Source organism: Ursus maritimus, unplaced genomic scaffold (assembly GCF_017311325.1).
Source record: "Ursus maritimus isolate PB19 unplaced genomic scaffold, ASM1731132v1 scaffold_4, whole genome shotgun sequence".
NCBI lineage: Eukaryota > Metazoa > Chordata > Mammalia > Carnivora > Ursidae > Ursus > Ursus maritimus.
In genome coordinates this window covers 79,642,898-79,666,124 of record NW_024426552.1, presented here as the reverse complement: position 1 = coordinate 79,666,124, position 23,227 = coordinate 79,642,898, and the positions used below count along the sequence as shown (strand labels likewise).

Below are 23,227 nucleotides of genomic sequence, written 5' to 3'. Positions count from 1 at the left end.
ATGAAAGTTTAATGCTTTAATAAGATGCTTTAATAACTAGGGGAAACTTGGCAATAATAATAAATAGAATTAAAAACTGTTTATTCCTCTTTGATCCTGCCATTTTCTTACTTGAGTTTCTACCTCACGCTGCTCTGAACTTCTTGATATAATATTTGGCTATGGAGCCCTTATTGGATGATTTTTCTCAGCCAGGTGTTCTGTGGTAGAGGAAATCTCCAGGTTGCTTTTCACATATTCAGACATCAAAGATTTGATTTATTTTTGATAAAAATCAAATTTAAAAAATTTTCTGATTATAAATTCATATGTGTTCATTGTTGAAAATTTTAAACTACAGGAAAGTAAAAAGGAATAGAAAAGTCATTCACAATGCCACCACCCAAAAATTAAAACTCGTTTGGATTTACTTGTTTCTTACCAGTAATAATGCTTTTTTTTGGCGGGGGGGGTTGTGTTTTAAGATTTTAAAGTAATATCTGCACTCAGTGTGGGGCTCAAACTTAACAGCCCCCGGATCAAGAGGTTGCATGTTCTACCAAAGAAGCCAGCCAGGCACCCGTTTTTGTTTTTGTTTTTAATTAAAAAGAATTTAGGCAATACTGGTCAAAGGATTTAGAAACTTACCATCTTGTGTATAATATGCTCATGTTTATGGAACAAATATTTAGTACTATGTACCAGGCACTTCTCTGAGAACTGTAGAAAATAATCATGTAAAACAGGTACTGTTATCCTTATTTTATTTTTAATTTTTTTTAGAGAAAGTGGCAGAGAGGGGCAGAGGGTGGGGGGGAGAGAGAATCTTAAGCAGGTTTCATTCTCAGTGTGGAGACTGGCGCAGGGCTCAATCCCAGGACCCTGAGATCATGCCCTGAGCTGAAATCAGGAGTCGGATGTTTAACCGACTGAGCTACCCAGGTGCCCCTAGGGTTTTTTTTTAATTTTTAAGTAATCTGTACACCCAAGGTGGGGCTCGAACTCACAACCCAGAGATCAGCTGTCATATGCTCCACCGACAGAGCCAGCCAGATAACAATAATAAAATTGTTATCCTTATTTTATAGATGAGGAAATTGAGACAGAGAAGTCAAGTAATTACACAAAATTTCACATCTAGTAAGTTGAAGAACCAGGATTTAAACCCTGGCAGTCTATCTCCATAGTCAAACTTTAAGTTAATCATTTGTCTACATTACTTCTCATTGAAAAATTTTTAATAATACAGAAGGTTGAAAAGAAGGTAATTCCATTGACCTCTTCCCCCATTCCCATTTCCCAGAGGTTGCTACTGTAATAGTTTCTTGTATATCCTTCCATATCCTATTTGTATCTACAGCACAGATGTGTATGATTGTTAAAAACACATGTATACACGTGGAGTTACAGTGAGTAAACATTTTATGTAAACTAAAGGAAAAGATACAGTAAAATTACTTTTAGGCTCTGAGAGTTGTCACAGAGCCAGAGGATTTTGTAATTAAAAAAAAAAATCTGAATTGCTCCATTCATACCTTGAATGATTTTGTGGTTTCTGCCTATTGGAAATTGTCCAAATTGAAAGTGAAAATTGATTATGATTTCTTTCAGGACACTGCTAGTATTACTGGCTCTCATAAAACAGAGCAGCGGAATGCTGATCTTGCAGGAGATGAGACTTCACGACTTTTTGTAAAGAAAACAATAGTAGTGGGCAATGTGTCCAAGTGAGTATCCAGTTGAATTCTCTCATTTTCAGTTTTCCATTTATGTTAATACTCTGGCATAGTTTTATTATCGTAGTATTATTGTAGGAAGAGGCCTTAAGGATTTTATCTCTCAAACTCTTAGTTGTTTTAAAAGTAAACTAAGGTCCAGAGACTTGGAACTGCCTCAGTATGTCTGCTAATCTTTGACATAGAGTAAAATTGTGCTTGGTAAAAGTTTCTAAGATATGAGTTTTACAAACAGTATTTTTTTTTTTAAGATTTAGTTTTAAGTAACCTCTATACCCAACATAGGGCTGGAACACAATCAAGAGTCTCGCACAGTCCACTGACTGGCCAGCCAGGCACCCGATATGCAAATGGTGTATTTTGTCAAGCGTATTAGTGTGGATAAGTTTAGAAGAACTTTTGACTTTTTCTGACCTAGGTCTGTCCTTCAGGGCCTTAGCTAATAGCTAAAAAGTGTTTGTTGTCCAAATTGAAATGTTTTAAATTTTTAACAAAAAGGTGCAGGGCATGTCTTGAAGGCAGAATTTCTCCCAGCTGAAGGGCTAGCTCTTTAACGATATGATCTCATGGTGGCTTGTGGGAGCGCCGTCATTTTGCCAAGTATCTAGAAATGGATAAAGATATAAATCTTCCAACTAGCGTTAAGAGTGTTATTTTCTCACAAGGTCTTTATTTGCGTTTCTCCTCCCTCACTGGTATATTTTCTCTGTGCTCTCATCATCTTTATATAGTCATTTCCTGTTTTTATGTATTTTTCCCAAATCACACTGGAATCTCCTTAGGGTAGAAAGTATGTTGTTTGTTTTGTATCTTACAGTAGTTGGTATTCACTAAATATTTGATTGTTGAATATGTGAATATATTTATGAAAATTGTAATTAGATTCAGTTATTGAAAATAAAGGACTGGGGCAGACAGTAATTATTTGAGGGGAAAAATCAGGTTTTGGGGAATCTTCCAAGCCCCAGTTAATGGACCAAAAATAACAAACAAGAAGTACATTTAAAAATCTCAGATAATGAAAGCAAAGATTTCTAATGGTCTGTGTGATAGTATTTAAATGGAAGCATATAAAATGTGATTAAAGCAATTAGATTTCTATTTTATAGATTATTTTAGAGTTAGCATGCATTTAGCTAAGGGGACTGTTAGACCATGTGAAGTATTAAGAGTTGGGGTCTTAACAATAGTATAAAACCTGTCCGCTCAGAAAGTCCAAAACTTGAGGGGCACCTGGGTGGCACAGCGGTTAAGCGTCTGCCTTCAGCTCAGGGCGTGATCCCGGCGTTGTGGGATTGAGCCCCACATCAGGCTCCTCCGCTATGAGCCTGCTTCTTCCTCTCCCACTCCCCCTGCTTGTGTTCCCTCTCTCGCTGGCTGTCTCTATCTCTGTCAAATAAATAAATAAAATCTTTAAAAAAAAAAAAAGAAAGTCCAAAACTTGAAATCTAGATGTATCCACCAGACGACTGGGGAGAAACCGTCATTGACATTTTCAAACAATTATATTTAATTTGTAGGTGTTTGGGTTTTTTGAAGACCAGCTAGAACTAAAATAATGGTTAATCATGGATTTTAGGGAGGGAATGATTGGCATTAGAGTTGTAAAGTCCTTGTTTGTTCTGGAAGAGGGAAAAATTATTGATTTACTTTAGACTTGTTAAGAATGTTAGAGTATCTAAGATAATAAAAGGATAGACCTAGAGATTTAAACTTCAAAAGTAGTAAGAGGAAGGTAGGGAAATTGAATGAAAAAAGGCGAGGGGGGAAACTCTTGATTCCAAAAGAAAGCAAGCAGGGACGGGGGAGGGATGTGAAAAAGAAAAAAAAAACAAGACAAATAGTATAAAATGATTTAGTAACAACAAATCTAAATATATTAATAATCATAAAAGTTGCCTAGGGATTTAGTTAGCTAGTTAAAAGAAATTATTATCTTGAGATAAAATAATCTAAAATTTAGTTCTCTGTTGTTTATCAGTGACACATCTAAATATAGGAAGACTGAAAGCAAGCAAATAAGTGAGATATAGCTGGCAGATACTAACCACCAGAAAACCAGTGTAGCATACTGATAACAGGTAAAATAGAATTTTAAACTAAAAGCATTCATAAAGGAAAAGAGTTACATAAGGTTAAGAAGTTCTGTTCACTGGGGAGAGAGAAAATTTCTAAACTTCTTTGTACTAGATAACACTCTTAAAGTGTCTAAACCAAAATTGACAGTACTGTAGGAGAAATTTCTAAATGCACTAGTAAGTTTACTGAGAGATTTTATGTACCTCAGTAATTGATGGATTAAGCAAAATACCTGTATGAATGTAAAAGATCTGAACATCAATTAACAAAGGTGATCTAATATATACATATAGACTATTAGATGTAATAGTTAAGGATTTTTTTAGAAGATATTATTTAAATTTATTCGAAAGAGAGAGAAAGCAAGAGTGAGTGGGGGGAGGAGAGGAGGGAGAAGCAGAAGCATGCCCAACGCCCGACTTGATCCCACGACCCAGAGATCATGACCTGAGCTGAAGTCAAGAGTCGGATGCTTAACTGACTGAGCCCCCTCAGGTGCCCCAGTTAAACATTTTTAAGCACTGAAGGAACATTTATGAAAATGGACTACACAATAAGCCATAAAGCAAGCTTCAACAAATATCAAAGGACTTCTATCATACAGACTACTTTTTTAAAAATATTGTTAAGCAATCTCTACACCCAACTTGGGCTTGAACCCACAACCCTGAAATCAGGAGTCACACACTCCACTTACTGAGCCAGCCAGGCATTCCCAGACTATGTTTTGTTTTTGCTTTTTTTGTTTTTTTGTTTTTTTGAAGATTGATTTATTTATTTGACAGAGTATACTTGAGTATGTGGGGGAGGGGCAGAGGGAGAGAGAATCTCATGCAGGTTTTGCTCTGAGCACGGAGGCTGATGTGGGGCTCTGTCTCACAACCTTAAGACCATGACCCAAAACCACGAGTTGGATACTCAACCGATGGTGCCACCCAGGCCCTCCCAACCAGACTACTTTTTTGACTACTGTTACAGTAAAGTTAATAATGACAGTGGGAAAACTAGAAAACTTTTTCTTTTTTAAAGATTTTATTTATTTATTTGAGAGAGACAGTGCACAAGTTGGGGGTCGGGGAGGGGGAAAAGCAGACAATGTGGGGCTCGATTCCAGGACCCTGAGATCGTGACCCAAGCCAAAGTTAGGCACTCAACTGACTGAGCCACCCAGGAGCCCCTAGAAAACTTCTTTATGTCTAGAAATTCGAACTACTTCTAAACAATGTGTAAGTCAATGAAAAATCACATTAAAATATCCAAAACTAAATAATAAAATCAAAATTTGAAAGGTAACACAAAAGGGATATTTAAAAGGAAATGTCTACAGTAGAAGAAAAGCTTAAAATTAGTGAACGAAACATCTCAATTAGACAAAATAATTCAGTGGGGGAAGCAAAGGAATTAGGGGAAAAAAGTATACACAAACCTGGTGAAATGAAGGAGAAAAGACAAAAATATTAAAAATGAAAAAAGACGTAGCTACAGATACTGTATTATTAAAGAGATAAAAAAAAATAACATCTTTATGCCAGTACATTTGAAAATTTAGGTGAAATAGTTCCTAGAAAAATACAACTTAGGACTTAAGGAAAAACCTTGAATAGTCTTAGAACTACTAAGTAAGTGTAATTACTGATTTTTAAAACATTGCCATCACAAAACCAAACCAAACTACTAGGCTTAGTTTGCTTTAAAGGCTGAGTGAGCACATAATTTCAGTTGTATACAAAATCTTCTGGGGAGGGGCGCCTTGCTGGCTCAGTTGGTAGAGATTCTTGATCTGGGGGTTGTGAGTTTGAGTCCCACGTTGGGTGTAGAGATTACTTAAAAAAAAAAAAAAAATAACCAAAACCCCCAAAATCTTCTGGAGAAAAAGAGACAACACTTCTCAGTTTATGTTATGAGGGTAGCCTAACTTTTTAAATAAAGCCAGGCAGTTTGTAAGAAAAGGAAAATTGTAGGACATGCACAATTGTGAATATAGGTGCAGAAATACTGAACAAAATCATTAGGAAACTGAATTCATTAAATACAGAAACGATGATACTTCATGACCAAGACATGCAAGTCTGGGTTAACATTAGAAATCAATATAACTTGGCCCACTGCATTATTAAGGGTAACAATAGGTATAGATAAATGTAGAGATGGCCATGACCATATTTTTCAGCAGAATGTAATAAGGAGGCCTCATGAAATAAAGGGAGAGCTAAAGATGCTATTTTTATCATGGTCAGGACTGAAGGGAATGGTTTAGTTTGCTTTTAAAGGGTAAGAGACCAGTTGTAACCTTCCTGTCAGCAGTGGGTAGGAACCAGAAGAGTTCAGAGTTCTAGCACCCTGAAACCTGAATGAAATCAGCCCAAACGCTAGAGTGTCCCTAACCCATTAATATGCCAGTTTATTTCGATCTCATGTATGGCCTTGGAAAAGCAAGGTTGATTTTTTTTTTTAATTGCATTGTGGTAATCAGAAAATAAAACAAACTTTAAGGGAATGTTCCTGGGGGCGCCTGGGTGGCTCAGTCGTTAAGCATCTGCCTTTGGCTCAGGTCATGATCCCAGGGTACTGGGATCGAGCCCCTCATCGGGCTCCCTGCTCATTGGGAAGCCTGCTTCTCCCTCTCCCACTCCGCCTGCTGGTGTTCCCTCTCTCGCTGTGTCTCTCTCTGTCCAATAAATAAATAAAATCTTTAAAAAAAAAAAAGTTTAAAAGGAAAGGGTTAACTGCAAAGACTCACTTTGCTTAGTTAGGTGATAGAGCTGTTAAATCTTGATGAGATTAAATTTTTTAAGTAAAAAATTTTTTAGGGGAGTGGGGTATAAGCTTCCAGTTATGGAATGAATAAGTCATGGGGATGAAAGGGAATATTCTAGTCAGTGGTATTGTAATAGCGTTGTATGGGAACAGATATGATGAGCATAGCATAATGTATTGTTGAATCACTATTGTACATCTGAAACTAATGTAACATTGTGTCAACTATACTTCAATAAAAACCTTTTTCAGCCTTGACATATAATTGACAAAATTAAAAGATTTAAAGTGTATATTATGATTTGATGCATGTGTACATTTTGAAGGGATTCCTGCCATCAAGTTAATTAAGAACACATCCCTTATCACCTCACTTTTTTTAAGATTTTATTTTTAAGTAATCCCTACACCCAGTGTGGGGCTTGAACTCACAGTCCTGAGATCAGGAGTCTCAAGTTCCATCAGTTGAGCCAGCCAGGTGCCCTGTCACCTATTTATCGTGTGTGTGTGTGTGTGTGTGTGTGTGTGTGTGTGTGTGAAGTTCTGTTGTCTCAGCAAATTGTACAGTGTTATCTACTGTAGTCACCATGTTATACATTAGATCCTCAGACGTTATTCATCTCAAAGCTGAAGATTTATACCCTTTACCAACCTCTCTATTTCCCCTACCTCTAGCCTCTGGAAACTGTCTTTCTGCTCGGTTTCTATGAGTTCGACTTTTTTTAATATTTCATGTGTAAGTGATGTCATGTAGTATTTGTCTTTCTCTGTCTGGCTTATTTCACTTAGCATGAAGCCCTCCACATTCATCTATATTCTCACCAATGTCAGAATTTCCTTCTTATGGCTGAAGAATATTCCATTACACACACACACACACCACGCACACACACACTCAGTTGACCTTTGAGCAATCTTGAGCAATGTGAGGGTTAGGGCCACCAACCTCCTGCACAGTTAAAAATCCATGTATAAAGGCACCTGGGTGGCTCAGTTGGTTAAGCATCCAACTCTTTTTTTTTTTTTTTTAAGATTTATTTATTTGAGAGAGAGGGGAGGGGGAGGGACAGTGGGAGAGGGAGAAAGCCAATACTCAAGCAGACTCCCCCACTGAGCATGGAACCTGATGCAGGGCTTAGTCCCAGGACCCCAAGATCATGACCTGAACCAAGATCAAGAGTCAGAGACTTAACTGACTGAGCCACCCAGGCACCCCAGCATCCAACTCTTGATTTCGGCTCAGGTCATGATCTCAGGGTTGTGAGATTGAGCCCCGTGTCAGGCTCTGCACTGAGCATGGAGCCTGCTTAAGATTCTCTCTCTCCCTCTCTCTTTGCCCCCCCCACCTCCACCTCCCACTCACTTGTGTACTCGTTCTCTCTCCTAATAAAAAAAATTACCAAAAAAAAGCCATGTATAACTTTTGACTCCCTAAAAACTTTTTTTTTTTAAAGATTTTATTTATTTATTCGACAGAGATAGAGACAGCCAGCGAGAGAGGGAACACAAGCAGGAGGAGTGGGAGAGGAAGAAGCAGGCTCATAGTGGAAGAGCCTGATGTGGGGCTCGATCCCATAACGCTGGGATCACGCCCTGAGCCGAAGGCAGACACTTAACCGCTGTGCCACCCAGGCGCCCCATCGACTCCCTAAAAACTTAACTACTAATAGCCTACTGTTGACTGGAAGCCTTACCGATAACATTAACAATTGATCAACACATATTTTGTATGTTATATATAATATATAACGTATTCTTACAATGAAGTAAGCTAGAGAAAAGAAAATGTTACTAAGAAAATCATAAGGGGGGGGCTCTTGGCTGGCTCAGTCAGTAGAACATGTGACTCTTGGTCTCAGGGTTGGGGGGTCAAGCCCCACATTGGGTGTAGAGCTTACTTTAAAAAAGAAAAAAAAATTAAAAGTGGATCTGCACAGTTCAAAACCATGTTGTGCGAGGGTCAGCTAGATATGTATGTACGTACATCTTTATCCATTCACGTCTTTATTCATTTATCTGTTAATGGACATTTACGTTTCCATATCTTGGCTATTATAATAATGCTGCTGTGAACATGGGAGTGCAGATAGCACTTTGATAACCCATTTTCATTGTCTTTGCCTATATACACAGCAGTAGGGTGATTCTGTTTTTAATTTTTTGAGGAACCTCTTATTTTCTGTAATAGTTGCACCAATTTATGCTCCTACCAGTAGTGCACCAGGGGTTCCTTTTCTCCATGTTCTTGCCACCACTCGTTATCTCATATTTTTGATGATAGCCATTCTCACAGGTGTAAGGTAATACCTCATTGTGGTTTTGATTTGCATTTTTTCTCATTATTAGTAATGTTGACCACCTTTTCATGAACCTGTTGACCATTTGTATGTTTTGTTTGGAAAAATGTATATTTAGTTCCTCTGCCTGTCTTTAAATCAGATTTTTTTTGGCTTGTTTTTTGTTTTGGCTCTTGAACTTTGTGTGAATTCTTTATATATTTTGAATATTAACCTTTTATCTGATACGTGATTTGTAAATATTTTTTCTCATTCCTTAGGTTGCCTTTTCCTTTTGTTGGTGGTGTCCTTTCCTGTGTACTTTTTGGTTTGATGTAAACTCACTTGTTTATTTTTGCTTTTGTTGCCTTTGCTTTTGGTGTGAAATCCAAAAAGTCATTTCCCAGACCGGTGTCATGGAGCTTACCTCTATGTTTTCTTCTAGGAGTTTTATGGTTTCAGGTCTTAAATTTTAAGTCATTCATGTGTTTTGAGTTTATTTTTGTGTGTGGTGTAGGATAGAGGTCTATTTTCATTCTTTTGCACGTAGCTGTTCAGTTTTCCCAAACCATTTATTGAAGAGACCGTCCTTTCCCTATTGTATATCTTAGCTGCTTTGTCATAAATTAATTGATCATATATGTATGGGTTTATTTCTGTGCTCTCTTCTGTTCCGTTGATATTTGTGTCTGTTTTTATGCCAATACCATACTGTTTTATTACTGTAGCTTTGTAATATAGTTTGAAATCAGGAAGTATGATGCCTCCTATGTTGTTTTTTTTTTTTTCTCAAAAAAGAGGTTATATGGGGGTCATTTATGATTCCATACAGATTTTAGGGTTGTTTTTTCTTTTTCTGTGAAAAATGCTGTTAGGATTTTGAAAGGGATTGCACTGAATCTATAGATTGCTTTAGGTAGTATGGACATTTTAACAATATTAATTCTTCCAGTCCATGAGCATGGAATATTTTTTATTTATTTGTGTCTTCTTCGGTTTCTTTCATCAGTATCTTATAGTTTTCAGTGTGCAGGCCTTCCTCTTCCTTGGTTAAGTTTATTGCTAAGTATTTCATTGTTTTTGATGCAATTATAAATGGGATTATTTTCTTAATTTTCTTTCTGATAGCTGTTAGTTTTAGAAACACAGTTCATTTTTTATGTTGACTTTATATCCTGCACTTTTACGGAATTTGTTTATTAGTTTTATTTTCATTTATTTTTTAAAGATTTTATTTATTTATTAGAGAGAGAGTTGGGGGGAAAGGACAGAGGGAGATGGAAAGGGACAAGCAGACTCCCTGCTGAATGTGGAGCCCAACATGGAGCTTGATTTCAGGACCCTGAGATCATGACCTGAGATGAAATTGAGTCAGACACTTAACCAACTGAGCCACCCAAACATTCCTGTTTATTAATTTTAACTGTTTTGGGGTGGAATCTTTAGGATTTTCTTGCTTTGCAATTTGGATACTGTTCATTTCTTTTTCTTGCCTAATTGCTATGGCTAGAATTTCCAGTACTATGTTGAATAAAAGTGGAGAGAGTGAGTATCCTTGTCTTGGTCTTGATCTTAGAGGAAAAGCTTTCAGTTTTTCACCATTAAGATGTTAGCTGTGGGCTTGTCATATATGGCCTTTATTATTTTGAGGTATACCCCCTCTATACCCAGTTTGTTGAGAGCTATCAAGAATAGATGTTGAATTTTGTCAAGTGTCTTTTTCTACATCTGTTGAGATGATCATACAATTTTTATCTTTCATTTTATTGTGATCACACTGATTGTTTTGCAGATGTTGAACCATCCTTGCATACCTGGAGTAACTACTGCCTGATCATTGTATATGATCCTTTTAATGTACTGTTGAATTCTGCTTGCTAATATTTTGTTGGGGATTTTTACATCTATTATAAGTGTTCCCTCCTATTTTTTTTGGATGAGTTTGAGAAAGATTTGTATCAATTCTTCAGATATTTAGTAGAAATCACCCTTTATGCCATCTGATCCTGGAATTTTCTTTGTTGAGAGGTCTTTGATTACTGATTCAGTCTCCTTACTAGTAATAGTTCTGTTCACATTTTCTATTTCTTCATGATGCAGTCTTGGTAGCATGTATGTTTCTAGGAATTTATCCATTTCTTCTAGGTTGTTCACTTTGTTGGCATATAATTATTCATAGTTTTTTTCTTAAGCATTTTACTTATTTATTTTTAAGATTTTATTTATTATTTCTTTTTGAGAGAGCTTTTTTTAAAGGTTTTATTTATTTATTTGACAGAGAGACCAAGAGAGCTCAAACAGGGGGAGCAGCAGAAGGAGAGGGAGAAACAAGCTCTCTGCTGAACAGGGAGCCCCATGCGGGGCTCAATCCCAGGACCCTGGGGTCATGACCTGAGCTGAAAGCAGACGCTTAACCTTCTGAGTCACCCAGGCGCCCCTAAGATTTTATTTTTAAGTAATCTTTATACCCAACATGGGGCTCAAGCTTACAACCCTGAAAAGTGGAGTACATGCTCTACCGACTGAGCCAGCTGGGTGCCTCTATAGTGGTTCATAGTTCTATGATCCTTTGTATTTGTGTGGTGTTAGTTGTAATGTGTCCTCTTTATTTATAATTTTATTACTTGGGTCCTTTCTCTTTTTCCTTGTTAAGTCGAGGCAAAGATTTGTCTGTTTTGCTTATCTTTTCAGCAAAACAGCTCTTTAGTTTCTTCAATCTTTTCTTTTGTCTTTTTGTCTCTATTTCATTTATTTTCACTCTCATCTTTGTTCTTTCCTTTTTTCTACTAATTTTGGGCTTAGTTTGTTCTTTTTCTAGTTCCTTGTGGTATAAAGTTAGATTAAGATCTTAATGTAGGCATTTATTGCTATAAATTTCCTTCTTAAAACCTCTTGCTGTATTCCTTAAGTTTTGGTATGTTGTATTTCTATTTTCACTTATCTTTTTTTTTTTTTTTCATTTTCACTCATCTTAAGATATTTTTTTATTTCTCTTTGATTTTGTGTTTGACTCATTGGTTGTTTAGTAGTGAGTTGTTTAATCTTCACATATTTGTGAATTCCCAGTTTTCTTGTAATTGATTTTTAATCTTGTTTTAAGTAGGAGTTAATTGTTCTGTTGGGTTTTTGAAGAAAAAAAGAATTCAGGTTTCTTTCTTTTTTCTCCTTTAGGTACATACCTCCTGATAAGAGAGAAGAAAATGACCAGTCAACCCACAAGTGGATGGTATATGTCCGAGGGTCTCGTAGAGAACCCAGCATTAATCATTTTGTCAAGAAAGTTTGGTTCTTTCTTCATCCCAGCTATAAGCCAAATGACCTTGTGGAAGTTAGGTAAGCACGGTTGAGTTATTTGCTTTAAGAAGTATAGATTTACTGAAGTGGAAGAAGAGTGATTTAACTTGAGAACATTCCCTTTAATGATTATATTATTAATAATTTACTTACTAGCTTTGGGTTTGAGTCACAATAGAGTTTTAACTGTGGTTCCCTCTTGCAGATTATTGTCTCCCCTGAAAAGGCAGTATTTTCTCCTGTCAGAATTATATTAGTGGATTTTTCTCCCCCTGGAAATAGCTGAACTTATATATAGATACAGATAAATATAAAAGTGTTCTTATTTTTTATGAATATCAGAACATAGCAGAATTAAACATAGGATTCTAACATTACAGAAATATTTAATGTTGAAAGTTCCCCATGATCTCATCCTCTCAGAAGTAACCCTAGTGATATTTCCCTACGTATATGAACCTAGTTTAGTTGCTGTTTGTTGTTGGTGGTGTTATTATTTCACAAAGATGGAATGATTATATATACTATTCTGAAATTTGTTTTATTCAGGTGTATTCTTTTTTTAAAAAAATTTATTCATTTATTTTAAAGATTTATTTAATTTTACTTTAGAGAGAGAGCAGGAGTGTGCGAGAGCAGGGGGGGGCAAAAGGAGAGGGGGAGAGAGAATCCCTAAGCAGATTTCCCGCTGAGCCTAGAACCCAATGCAGAGCTTGATCCCAAGACCCTGAGACCATAACGGAGCCAAAATCAAGAGTCAGATGCTTAACCAACTGAGCCACCTGGGCACCCCTATTTTATTTATTTATTTGAGAGAGAGAGAGAGAATGTGTGTGTGAGAGTTGGGGGAGGGGCAGAGGGTGAGGATCTCAAGCAGACTCCACACTGAGCATAGAGCTCAGTGCAGGGCTCCGTCTCACTACCAGTGAGATCATGACCTGTGCCACCCACGCATCCCTTATGTGTATTCTTTACATCTTTATATGATGTTACATATCAGATACACATTCATTGTATGAATGTATTGTAGAAGTGGTTTTGGTTTATTATCAGTGAAATTTCCTATATCCTCAGCTCTCTTCAGAGCACTCCCTCCACTCCTGACTCTTAAATAAAACATGGCTGTCTTCTGAGAACACTGCTTCTGAGAACAGCTTTCAAGTGGCAGTTGTTTTTTTCTCTCACACTGTGTGCCATTGGGTCGGGGGTGGGTGTCTTCCTTGCACATATTTGTGGCTTCTAGACCGTCTTTTCCCTTTCTCTGCCTAAAAACCTTTAGCTCCTTTGAAGCATTGTATGACCCTCCTTGTTGCAGACATCTACTAATTTCCTGGTTACTCCCTTCTTTCAAAAACTGTTTTTAGCACCTATTGTCCTGATGTTTCCTCTTGATGTCATTCTTAAGGACTTTGACGTGGATGTAGACAACTCACCCAAAACTCTAATTTCTCAGTTCACTGGTTTCCTCACTTTTATAATGAGGTTATTGTGGTAGTGATACACCATAGAATCTAAGCTAAGGAGAGAAGGAAATTATATAAAGAGCAGTGAGAGATAGTGAAAATTGGTGTGGATAATAAGTGGCATTTCCAGTGGGTCAAAGAATAGTTGGATTAGGAATGGAGCTGGAAAGATAGGAACTGATAGATGGTCTGAAAGTGAAATACTTGGAAATGGGATTTTTTGTCCTCTTCATGTGGATGACAGTTGTCCCAGTATCAGTTTATCAGCTGATCCATCTTTTCCTTATATTCAGTACGCGCTAAAGTACCACATAAATATGGATCAAATGCTAGACTCTGTTAATGTTTATTTATGTACCAGGATTAATACTGTTTTAATTCTTTTGCTTTATAGCGTATTCTGTTTGGCAGGGTATGTTCCCTTGATGATGATGGTGATGATTATTCTAAAAATTTTCTCTTTTTCCAAGCCTTAGATTTTTTTTTTGCTTCCAAAAATATGGTTAGGGAGAAATTTCCTGTTAAAACCATTGTTCTTTTTTCCTGGCCTTTATGCTATTTGTCTTCTCTGGCAGCAGTCCTTCCTGTTCATTCATTAGAGTTTAGCCATTGTACATAAATTGAGGAACACAGCTGATTTACTATATCCATTCTAAGAGAAATCCAGCATACAAATAAGATAATTGATGCATATTGCAGAACGAAATGTAGACTCTCTACTTTATTGGAATTTAAATGACCAAATGTGTCATCAGTAGAACTTTAATTATTCTTCTAAAGTTCAGCATGCCTTTAGGCCCCACTGCATGCCTTTTCAAACGGCTATCTCAAGTCGACCTTCTCATTTGACCCTAAGCCTGTCTTTTAATTTCTGTCTAAACCTATACCAGCATCATGGCTCCTTCTCTTACTAACTCAGTCAGTGTTCAGCTGGTTTCTCCCATCCAGGGCACTCTGGTTTTGCTTTCTTTTCTTTCTGGTCTAGAACATAGCTATTGCTTTTTCTCCTTTCCAGCCTACTCTTGTAACTCAGGGATTTTTCCTGGCTTGAGCCTTCCTGGTAGCCTCTGGCTCTGTTCTTGATAATTCAGATCCGTTGTTAGATTCCTCTCAGGTTGTGTTCTTGGACTCTGTCTTTATGAATTCATGTCTTCTCTTTTGCAAAAACACATCCTGCTGAATGTTCCTTCCTCCCTGCCATCTTGGCATCTTCTCTCATTTCAGTAATTCCAAGCCACTGATTCATAATGAACATTTTCATTTTAAAGCATTCTCTCTCCCCCATTAACTTAAACCATATTATTTTTGAGTACATGACGTTCTCTCAGTTAAATTTAAAATGTTTTTATTATGGAAAATTCCAAACATATTCAGAAGTAGAGTAACTTGAACCCTCCTATACCAAACATCATTAACAATTTGCTAGTCTTTTTTTCATCAACTTTCCTTTTTCTTCCCTTCACAAATTATGTTTTGACTGAAAATTCTCTAGTCCAATTAGCATTCACACACATTCTTCCTTTATCCACTAAAATCATAGTCACTGTTTGGGGAAGATCATATGGTGAACATATGTTCTTTTAAGTCCTGTTGGCGAATAGTTTCAAATAAATTGTCACTTTCAGATTGAGCATTTATGATTTACTCTGTTTTTGCCAGAGTGGAGGAATAAATATGGGTGTCTGGGTAGGGAACATATACCATACAGCCTGTGTCTGTCAAGTAGCAGTCAAGGATTCTGGCTTCTAATATGTGACATCCATCAAATCACCTAAGTTCCCTGCCTGTGAAAATAATTACATTGGATTATATACTATAAGTCTCTTAGCTCTAAGTATTCAGTAACTGAAAGTTTAACGTAGGTTTGAGTTGAATTTTTGTTGTAGCATTTCAGCAAAATTCAGCGTATCGATTGAGCTTCAGTAGAGAAAATGTAAATGATTGTCAGAAGCTGTGAATTTCTCGCTTACCCAGTATGAGAAAACGTTTCCTCTGTAGAATGAGAGTGTGACTGTGGCTTAATGTGTTAATATATGCTTTTCCCTAGAGAGCCTCCTTTTCACCTGACCAGAAGAGGCTGGGGTGAGTTTCCTGTCAGAGTTCAAGTTCATTTTAAGGACAGCCAGAACAAGCGGATAGATATCATACATAATCTGAAGGTATTGTAACAACATGTTGCTACCCCGAAGTGAAGTACCTCTTTTTATCTGGTTACTTAAAGCCGTGGGTTAGGCCTTCTGAGAGAGGTGGCCAGGGACCGTGGAAGCAGGATTAATCTTTTTGATTTTTGATTGTGTTCTGCAGACTGCTACGACACTCTTTTGTTCTCTGAAGGTTGGGGGAAGGGTTGCATTATGGCAGAATGTATATTCTTTAAAAAGATGAACTGGTCAGATTATGGGAAGACTTGAATCTCTGATTAAAGCTCGCTGTTACTGTGTTACCTGAGACTAAGTGACTGAACTTTTAAAAACAAAATCTTACTTTTCTGTAAAATGAGGCAAATAATAAGCCTTGTCTGTTTATCTCATAAGGATATAGATATGTTTATCTTGTAAGGATAAAGACAGAAGTGAACATGTTTTAGGAAATTGAAAGTACTGTACAAAGTTGTAATTCTTTTGATTTGTATTTTAAGACATTCTTCATTGATATATCCACGTCGTTTATTATGTAGCCATAATATGAAGTGTTTTCTGTACATGGGGAAAAACTACCAGCCATAGTAAGTGAAAAGCACAGAGTACAAAACCGTATGTTATAGTATGAAGTCAACTGTGATTTTAAATAGGTGGAGAAAAACACAAAAGAAATACACCAAAATGTTGGAGTAATTAAAGTAATGACATTGTGGGCAATTTCTCCTACTCCTACCCTTGTTGTCTGTTTTTTTTTTTTTCCTTCTAATTTTATATAATAAACATGTTTAACTTTTATAATTGAAAGGCCATTTTTAAAATGTTTTCCTAGTTCCTCTCTAGATAGTCTTATGTAGATCTTATCTACATAAGATAAATTTCTAATATTAAACTTACCCCAAACACCCTTACTTTGTGGTTTACCACATTGTTCCCATGAATGGCTCCCAAAATTGAACTAAATGAATCTCAGTACATCTGTAGAATTCCCATTTTGTTCCCTTTGTTCTACCAATACAGCCTTTCAACCTTAAGGCTGAAATTTGCCCTCCATTGGTAATAGACGGCGCTGCTCAACTTTGTGTTGAAGTTGTTTTTTTAGAGATTCCTCTAAGACTAGATGGCTTTATGACCTCAGAAAAGAACTGGAACAAACTAAAGAATATGCAGCCACTTTGTTCAGAGGGGCAGGATATGGTCCTGCTTAATTAGAGGAAGGTCTAAAATAATTCGCTTTCCTTTTATCTTATATTAAGCACTGCACATACCATCTTATATCACACTGGGCCCAGCCCTAATTTCTAAAATAAAAGGAATTGTTTACATAGTTCTCATATTATTATTTGTCCATATCACTTAGAGTGCCTGGTGGAAGATTGAGACAGTTTTTTATGTTTTATTTTTTTATTTTTTCAAGTGTATTTATTTAAGCAATCTCTACACCCAGCGTGGGGCTTGAACTCATGATCCTGAGATCAAGAGCCACATGCTCTGCTGGCTGAGCGCGCCAGGCACCCCGAGGCACACTGTTTTAAAAATGACAGTATTTAAGCTTTCTTACTAGCTTTTCTGGAAAACTTAATTTTACTGTTTGTTATGTGTTGGTTGGCCTTGAGGCCTTAGACACCTGTGTTGTACTTATGTGATCTTTGTTGGTACTGGAGTATTCATTTGCCTGTTCTTTCTGTGTTAACTCTGAGAGCCATCTTGGATTCTTGCCTCTTTGTTCTAAATATCTGTTCAGTTGCTAACTATTACTCTTTCTTCATCATCTTCCTTACTCTTTGCCCTTCCCACTCTTGCTTAGGCCATTTATTCCACTGTCTCCTGATGAGCTTCTTTCATTCTAATCTGTCTTCTTTACCCTCAGTCCATTCTGCACACCACCATCCAATTAGTATTCCTGAAATAGAACCATTATGCTGTTCCTCTCTGAGAAACCTTTCTGAATTCCCTTTACTCAAGTTCAGACTTCCCTGCCTACTGTTCAGGGCTTTTCACGGTTTGACTCAACACACTTGCCCTAAATTATCTCGCACTAATCCCCTGCATGAATGTACTACTCCAGCCAGGTCACTTACTCATGTCCCAGAAGTGCTTTGGGCCTTCTTCTCTTGTGTCTTTTTTTTATGCTCTTGCCCTCCTAAAATGCCTGTTTGAATTCTTTCCATTCTTCAAGTTCCTATGTACTTTTCCTGATGATTTAAGCCCATAGTGACCTCTCAGTATTCTGAAATGCTGAAATACTTAATCTGTATTTGATGCTGTATAATTATATTGAATATTGAATACTGAAGTGTTAGAAGTATGTACAATTTAAAGTTCCCAGAATGTATGAAATCCCTACGTCGTGCATTCATGATCAGCCATCACCATGGAGCATAGTAATTCCCAAAACAACCATTTATCTGTTTAGTAAATAAACTTCTGGAAGGTTCTTTAATAAATTTAACTGAAACTGTGCTTTTTTTTTTTTTTCCTTGATCTTATTTGTGCTAGTTTGATTTCTGGAGTAGCACAGGACAGGACTTTGTTTTGTTTTATAAGAACCCTAAAAATGTTTAATGACAGCCTTCATGTCTTTCCTTAAATCATCTCCAGGCAGAACCTATTCTTGTAAAATTCCTTGTATGCTGTGCTTTCTAATTCCTCTTGCCATTTTGATAACAGTTCTCCTTTATCAATATCTCTCTTAAAGTGTGGTCCCAAGAATGATACGTAAGCCAGTGCACATTACGGAGAGACTATTATTTCCATGCTCTGAAGAGTATGGAAATATAGCCTGAAATTGCCCACATCCTTTTAATAGTCATATTGTTGGCTAAGGTTTAAGTATTAAAACTAGATCTCTTCCACGGAACTAGTATGAATCCCCCTGGCATTGTCTTTCTGTTATGAAGCTAGATCTCATGACTGAGTTGTCATGTCTGTGTTGGCTGCTAAGGAGCTCAGCCAGACTTGAAATCTATTTATTGCAAGTCTTAGAGTTTTCTCTTTACTGATTAGTAAATCATCTTTCCTTTTTACCCAACTTAATAGTTTTTCCCTGTTAATCTTACTGTGTAATGTTTATTTAAAAAAAAAAAGATTTATTTATTTATTTTTGAGAGACGGAGAGGAGGGAGGGAGAAGGGGAGGGAGCATGAGCTGGTGGGGGTGGGGGTGGGGAGAGGGAGAGAGAATTTCAAGCAGACTCCCTGCTGAGCAAGGAGCCAGACTTGAGCTTGATCTCAAGACCCTGAGATCACGAGCTGAGCCAAAATCAAGAGTCCGTTGCTTAACCAGCTGAGCTATCCAGGTGCCCCTGTGTAATGTTTATATTGATAAGCTCCACAGATCCTTTTTTTTTTTCTTTTTGAGAATGGTTTATTGCTTCAAACAAAGCAAAAATGCTGTCAAATAACAAGTTGTTTTCTGTACTTTTCATCCCTGTGACTTATTTATTATATGACTGGAAGTTTGTACCTCTTAATCCCCTTCACTTATTTTGCCCAACACCCTACCCTGTCCTCTCTGGCAGCTACCAGTTCTGTGTGTTTATAGATCTGTTTCTGGTTTTTGTTTTTTGTGTGTTTTGTTTTTTAGATTCTACATATGAGAATTTGTCTTTTTCTGACTGAATTCAGTTATCACAATAGCCTCTGGCTCCATCCATTGTTGCAAATGGCAAGATTTCATTTTTTTTAAATGGCTGTATATAATTATGTCATCACACTATATGTGTATTTTTATAGCCACTCTCTTTTTTAAAAAAAAAAAAGATTGAAAATTTTTTTTTACTTATTGGAGGTTTTTTTGTTGTTTTTTTGAGAGGGAGAGAGAGAATCTTAGGCAGGCTACGTGCCCAGTGTGGAGCCCGACTCCAGGGCTTGATCTCAAAACCCTGAGATTATGACCTGAGCCAAAATCAAGAGTCGGACGTTTAACTGACTAAGCCACTCAGGTACCCCTAAAAAAAAAAAGATTTCATTTTTTAAAGTAATCTGTCTACCCTACGTGGGGCTCAAACCTACAACCCCAAGATCAAGAGTCATATGTTCTACCGACTGAGCCAGCCAGGTACTATCGTAGCCTGTCTTTTAAAAATATTTTTTACATCGTCTTTGTAAACATTTAAGTGCTTGTGTAATACTTTAAAATTGATGGTTCAAGATTTACTTAAGGGGTGCTTGGGTGGCTCAGTCGGTTAAGTGTCTGCCTTCTACTCAGGTCATGATCTCAGGGTCCTGGGATTGAGCTCCACATTGGGCTCCCTGCTCAGTGGGGAGTCCGCTTCTCTCTCTGTGCTCTCCCTCTCTCTGTCTCTCAAATAAATAAATAAAATCTTAAAAAAAAAAGAAGATTTACTTAAGCAGTCCTCTGTTGCTGGATGTTCACATTTTCAGTTTGTGGCTGTAGATAATGCTGTAGTAAATACCTTTTTGTATAAAACTTCCTCCATTGTTAGATTGTCCTTAGTATGTTTTTAGAACTGTATAGTTTATATTAAAAGTACAATACCTATATATTTGAGGTTGTTTTTATTAATTTTACTCATTCCACCTCAAGTAAGAGGGTTTTTATTTAAGCGATGAATTGATAGTTTATATTATGAAGAAGTGGATTCTATGTTCTGAAGACTTGTGGTTAAAGGGGTTTTAGATGAGATTGTATCCTAAGATTTATAAGTAAGCTCAGTGAAACTTTATTCTCTTCTTTTGTCTTTCAATAGCTGGATAGAACTTACACTGGCTTGCAGACTCTTGGAGCAGAGACGGTAGGTTTTTTCCTCCAGTATTATTTGGGAATAAGTAGAATGAAAATAGATCTTCATTTTTAATTAGGAAAAAAAATGAGTGCTTAATTTTTTTAAAAAGTTTATTTTCCCCTTTTTAATAAAAAAAAAGATAAAATGCACCATTTTATCAATTTACCATTTTAACAATTTTTAATTGTATAGTTAAGAGGTATTGAATATATTCACATTTTTGTGCAGCTATTGCTAGCATCCATCTCTAGAACTTTTTCATCTTGGAAAATTGAAATGGTACCCATTTACAATAACTTCCATTCCCCTCTCCCTTCAGCCCCTGATAGCCACCCTTCTACTTTCTATCTCTATGAATTTTTGACTACTCTAGGTACCATATAAGTAGAATTATACAGTGTGGGGGTTTTTTTGGTGTTGTGGGGTTTTTTTTGGGGGGGGGTTGGTATATTTTGCTTAGCATAATGCTCTCAAGGTTCATCCATGTTGTAGCATGCATCAGAACTTCCTTCCTAAAAAAGGCTGAATAATACTCCATTGTATGTATAGACCACATTTTGTTTATTTATCTGTTAATGAACACTTGAGTTGTTTGCATCTTTTGGCTATTGTGAATAATCCTGCTAACAACATGGATGTACAGGTATCCGTTTGAGTCTGTGTTTTCAGTTCTTTTAGGTGTATACCCAAGAAAGTGGAATTGCTGGATCATACAGTAGCTCTATTTTTTTTTTTTTGAAGTAATCTCTACATCCAGTGGGGGGCTTGAACCCACGATCCCAAGATCAAGAGTCGCACACTCTACCAACTAAGCCAGCCAGGTGCCCCATGGTAGCTCTATCTTTAATTTTTGAGGGACTGCCACGCTATTTCCACAGCAGCTGCACCATTTTACATTCCTCCAAACCGTGCACAGGAGTTCCAGTTTCCCCACACCTTTGTCAACACTTACTGTTCTCTATTTTTTTGATAGTAGCCAAACTAATGAGTGTGAGGTGGTATTTCATTGTGGTTTTGGTTATGCATTTCCCTAATGATTATTGATGTCGAGTATCTTTTCATATGTTTATTGGCTGTTTGTGAATCTTCTTTGGAGAAATATCTTGTCATATCCTTTGTCCATCGTGAATCATGTGTTTGGGTTTTTGTTGTTGAGTTTTCGGAGTTCTCTTTATATTCTTGATATTCATCTCTTATCAGATCATTCGTGGGTTGCCTTTTCACTCTGCTGATTATGTCCTTTGATACACAGAAGTTTTTAATTTTGACGTAGTCCAGTTTATGTATTTTTTCTTTGGTTGCCTATGCTTTTAGTGTCGTATCCAAGAAGTCATTGCCAAATTCACCCTCATGAAATTTTGCCCTATATTTCCTTCTAAGAGTTTTATTGTTTTAGGTCTTATGTTTGGGTCTTTGATCCATTTTGAGTTAATTTTTATAAATGGTGTAAGGTAAAGATCCACCTTCATTCTAATGCATGTGGGTACCCAGTTTTCCCCAGCACCATCTGTTGAAAAGACTGCTTTTCCCAGTGGTCCTGGCACCCTGGTCAAAAATAATTTTACCATATACATATTTGAGGGGCTATTTTATTCCAGTAGCCTGTATGTCTTCTCGATGCCAGTGCCACACCATTTTGATTACTATAGTTTTGTAATAATCAGTTTTGAAGTCAGGAAATGAGACCTCCAACTTTGTTTTCCTTCCCCATACTCCTCCTCCCACTTTTTTTTTTTTTTTTTGTATTCATGATAAATCAGCAATAGCCGTTATAGTGAGAATTAGCTAGTTAAAACTTATTCTGTTTAGGGAAGTATGCTGTGTTGTATCAAAAGATATTTATTGAGCATATACCGTATACTAGACACTGGTCCTGGTACTGGGGATACAGAGATGAATAAGATAGCTATTGCTTTTAAGGAGTTGTATTCTTGGTTGTGTTGAAAATGGGGAGAAAGTATGTAGTAAACAAAAGCAAATGAACAAACTTCACTTAAAATCAGTGCTATAAAGAAGAGAGTAGGTGGGGGACAAGGGAGTTGCCTTAGCTAGGTTGGTTAGAGATGGCGTCTCTGAGAAAGTGACATTTGATTGAGACCTAATGATGAGAAAGAGTCATCCAAAGATTGGGGGGGGGGTAGTGTTCTAAGGCATAGAAGCAGCAGGTGGAAAGGCCCCAGTTATATGATTGGTTTCACTGAGTTATCTATCTGTTAAACCAAACTAGATTACATTCTGGGGTAAATCCTTTAGTTCTTAGATTGAAATTGCCTTTGAAGTATGATTAGAAATCATTTGTCTCATCTCTTGGAGTGCCACGTTCTTGGACAGGTTTGGGGGTTTCTGTGACATGGATGACGGATTCATGAGCCCAATTGTTGCCCGACTGTGTAGGTAGTGGATGTTGAGCTCCACCGACACTCTCTTGGAGAAGACTCCATTCATCCTCAGTCCTCCGAGTCAGACATCTCTGATGCCCCACCATCTTTGCCTTTGACCATTCCAGCCCCAGTGAAAGCTTCCTCACCGATAAAGCAGTCACATGAGCCAGTACCTGATACATGTGTGGAGAAAGGTAATATATTTTTCCTTGTATGGAAATGAATTTTTCCTTGTACAGAGGAGTCACTCTGGGGCATTCCTTTCTCTCATTTGCATAATATGATTTTGAACTGCTGCCTATAAAGATTGAAGAGTGTATGGAAAATAAATTTTCCATAAGTAGGCATCCTGCCTCTACTATATAGTCCAACTATGA

The 23,227-nt window shown here is 37.0% G+C and overlaps 1 protein-coding gene across 1 annotated transcript in view; it reads left to right on the top strand.

Moving 5' to 3' along the window:
* Window positions 1-23,227, top strand: part of YEATS2 (YEATS domain containing 2) — a 111,269-nt gene that overhangs the window by 37,962 nt on the left and 50,080 nt on the right. Inside the window, exons 6-10 of the mRNA XM_040621523.1 lie at window positions 1,591-1,706; window positions 11,999-12,160; window positions 15,632-15,743; window positions 20,434-20,478; window positions 22,864-23,044. Of these exons, the coding sequence (XP_040477457.1) occupies window positions 1,591-1,706; window positions 11,999-12,160; window positions 15,632-15,743; window positions 20,434-20,478; window positions 22,864-23,044 (616 nt within the window). The remainder of the gene's footprint in view (window positions 1-1,590; window positions 1,707-11,998; window positions 12,161-15,631; window positions 15,744-20,433; window positions 20,479-22,863; window positions 23,045-23,227) is intronic.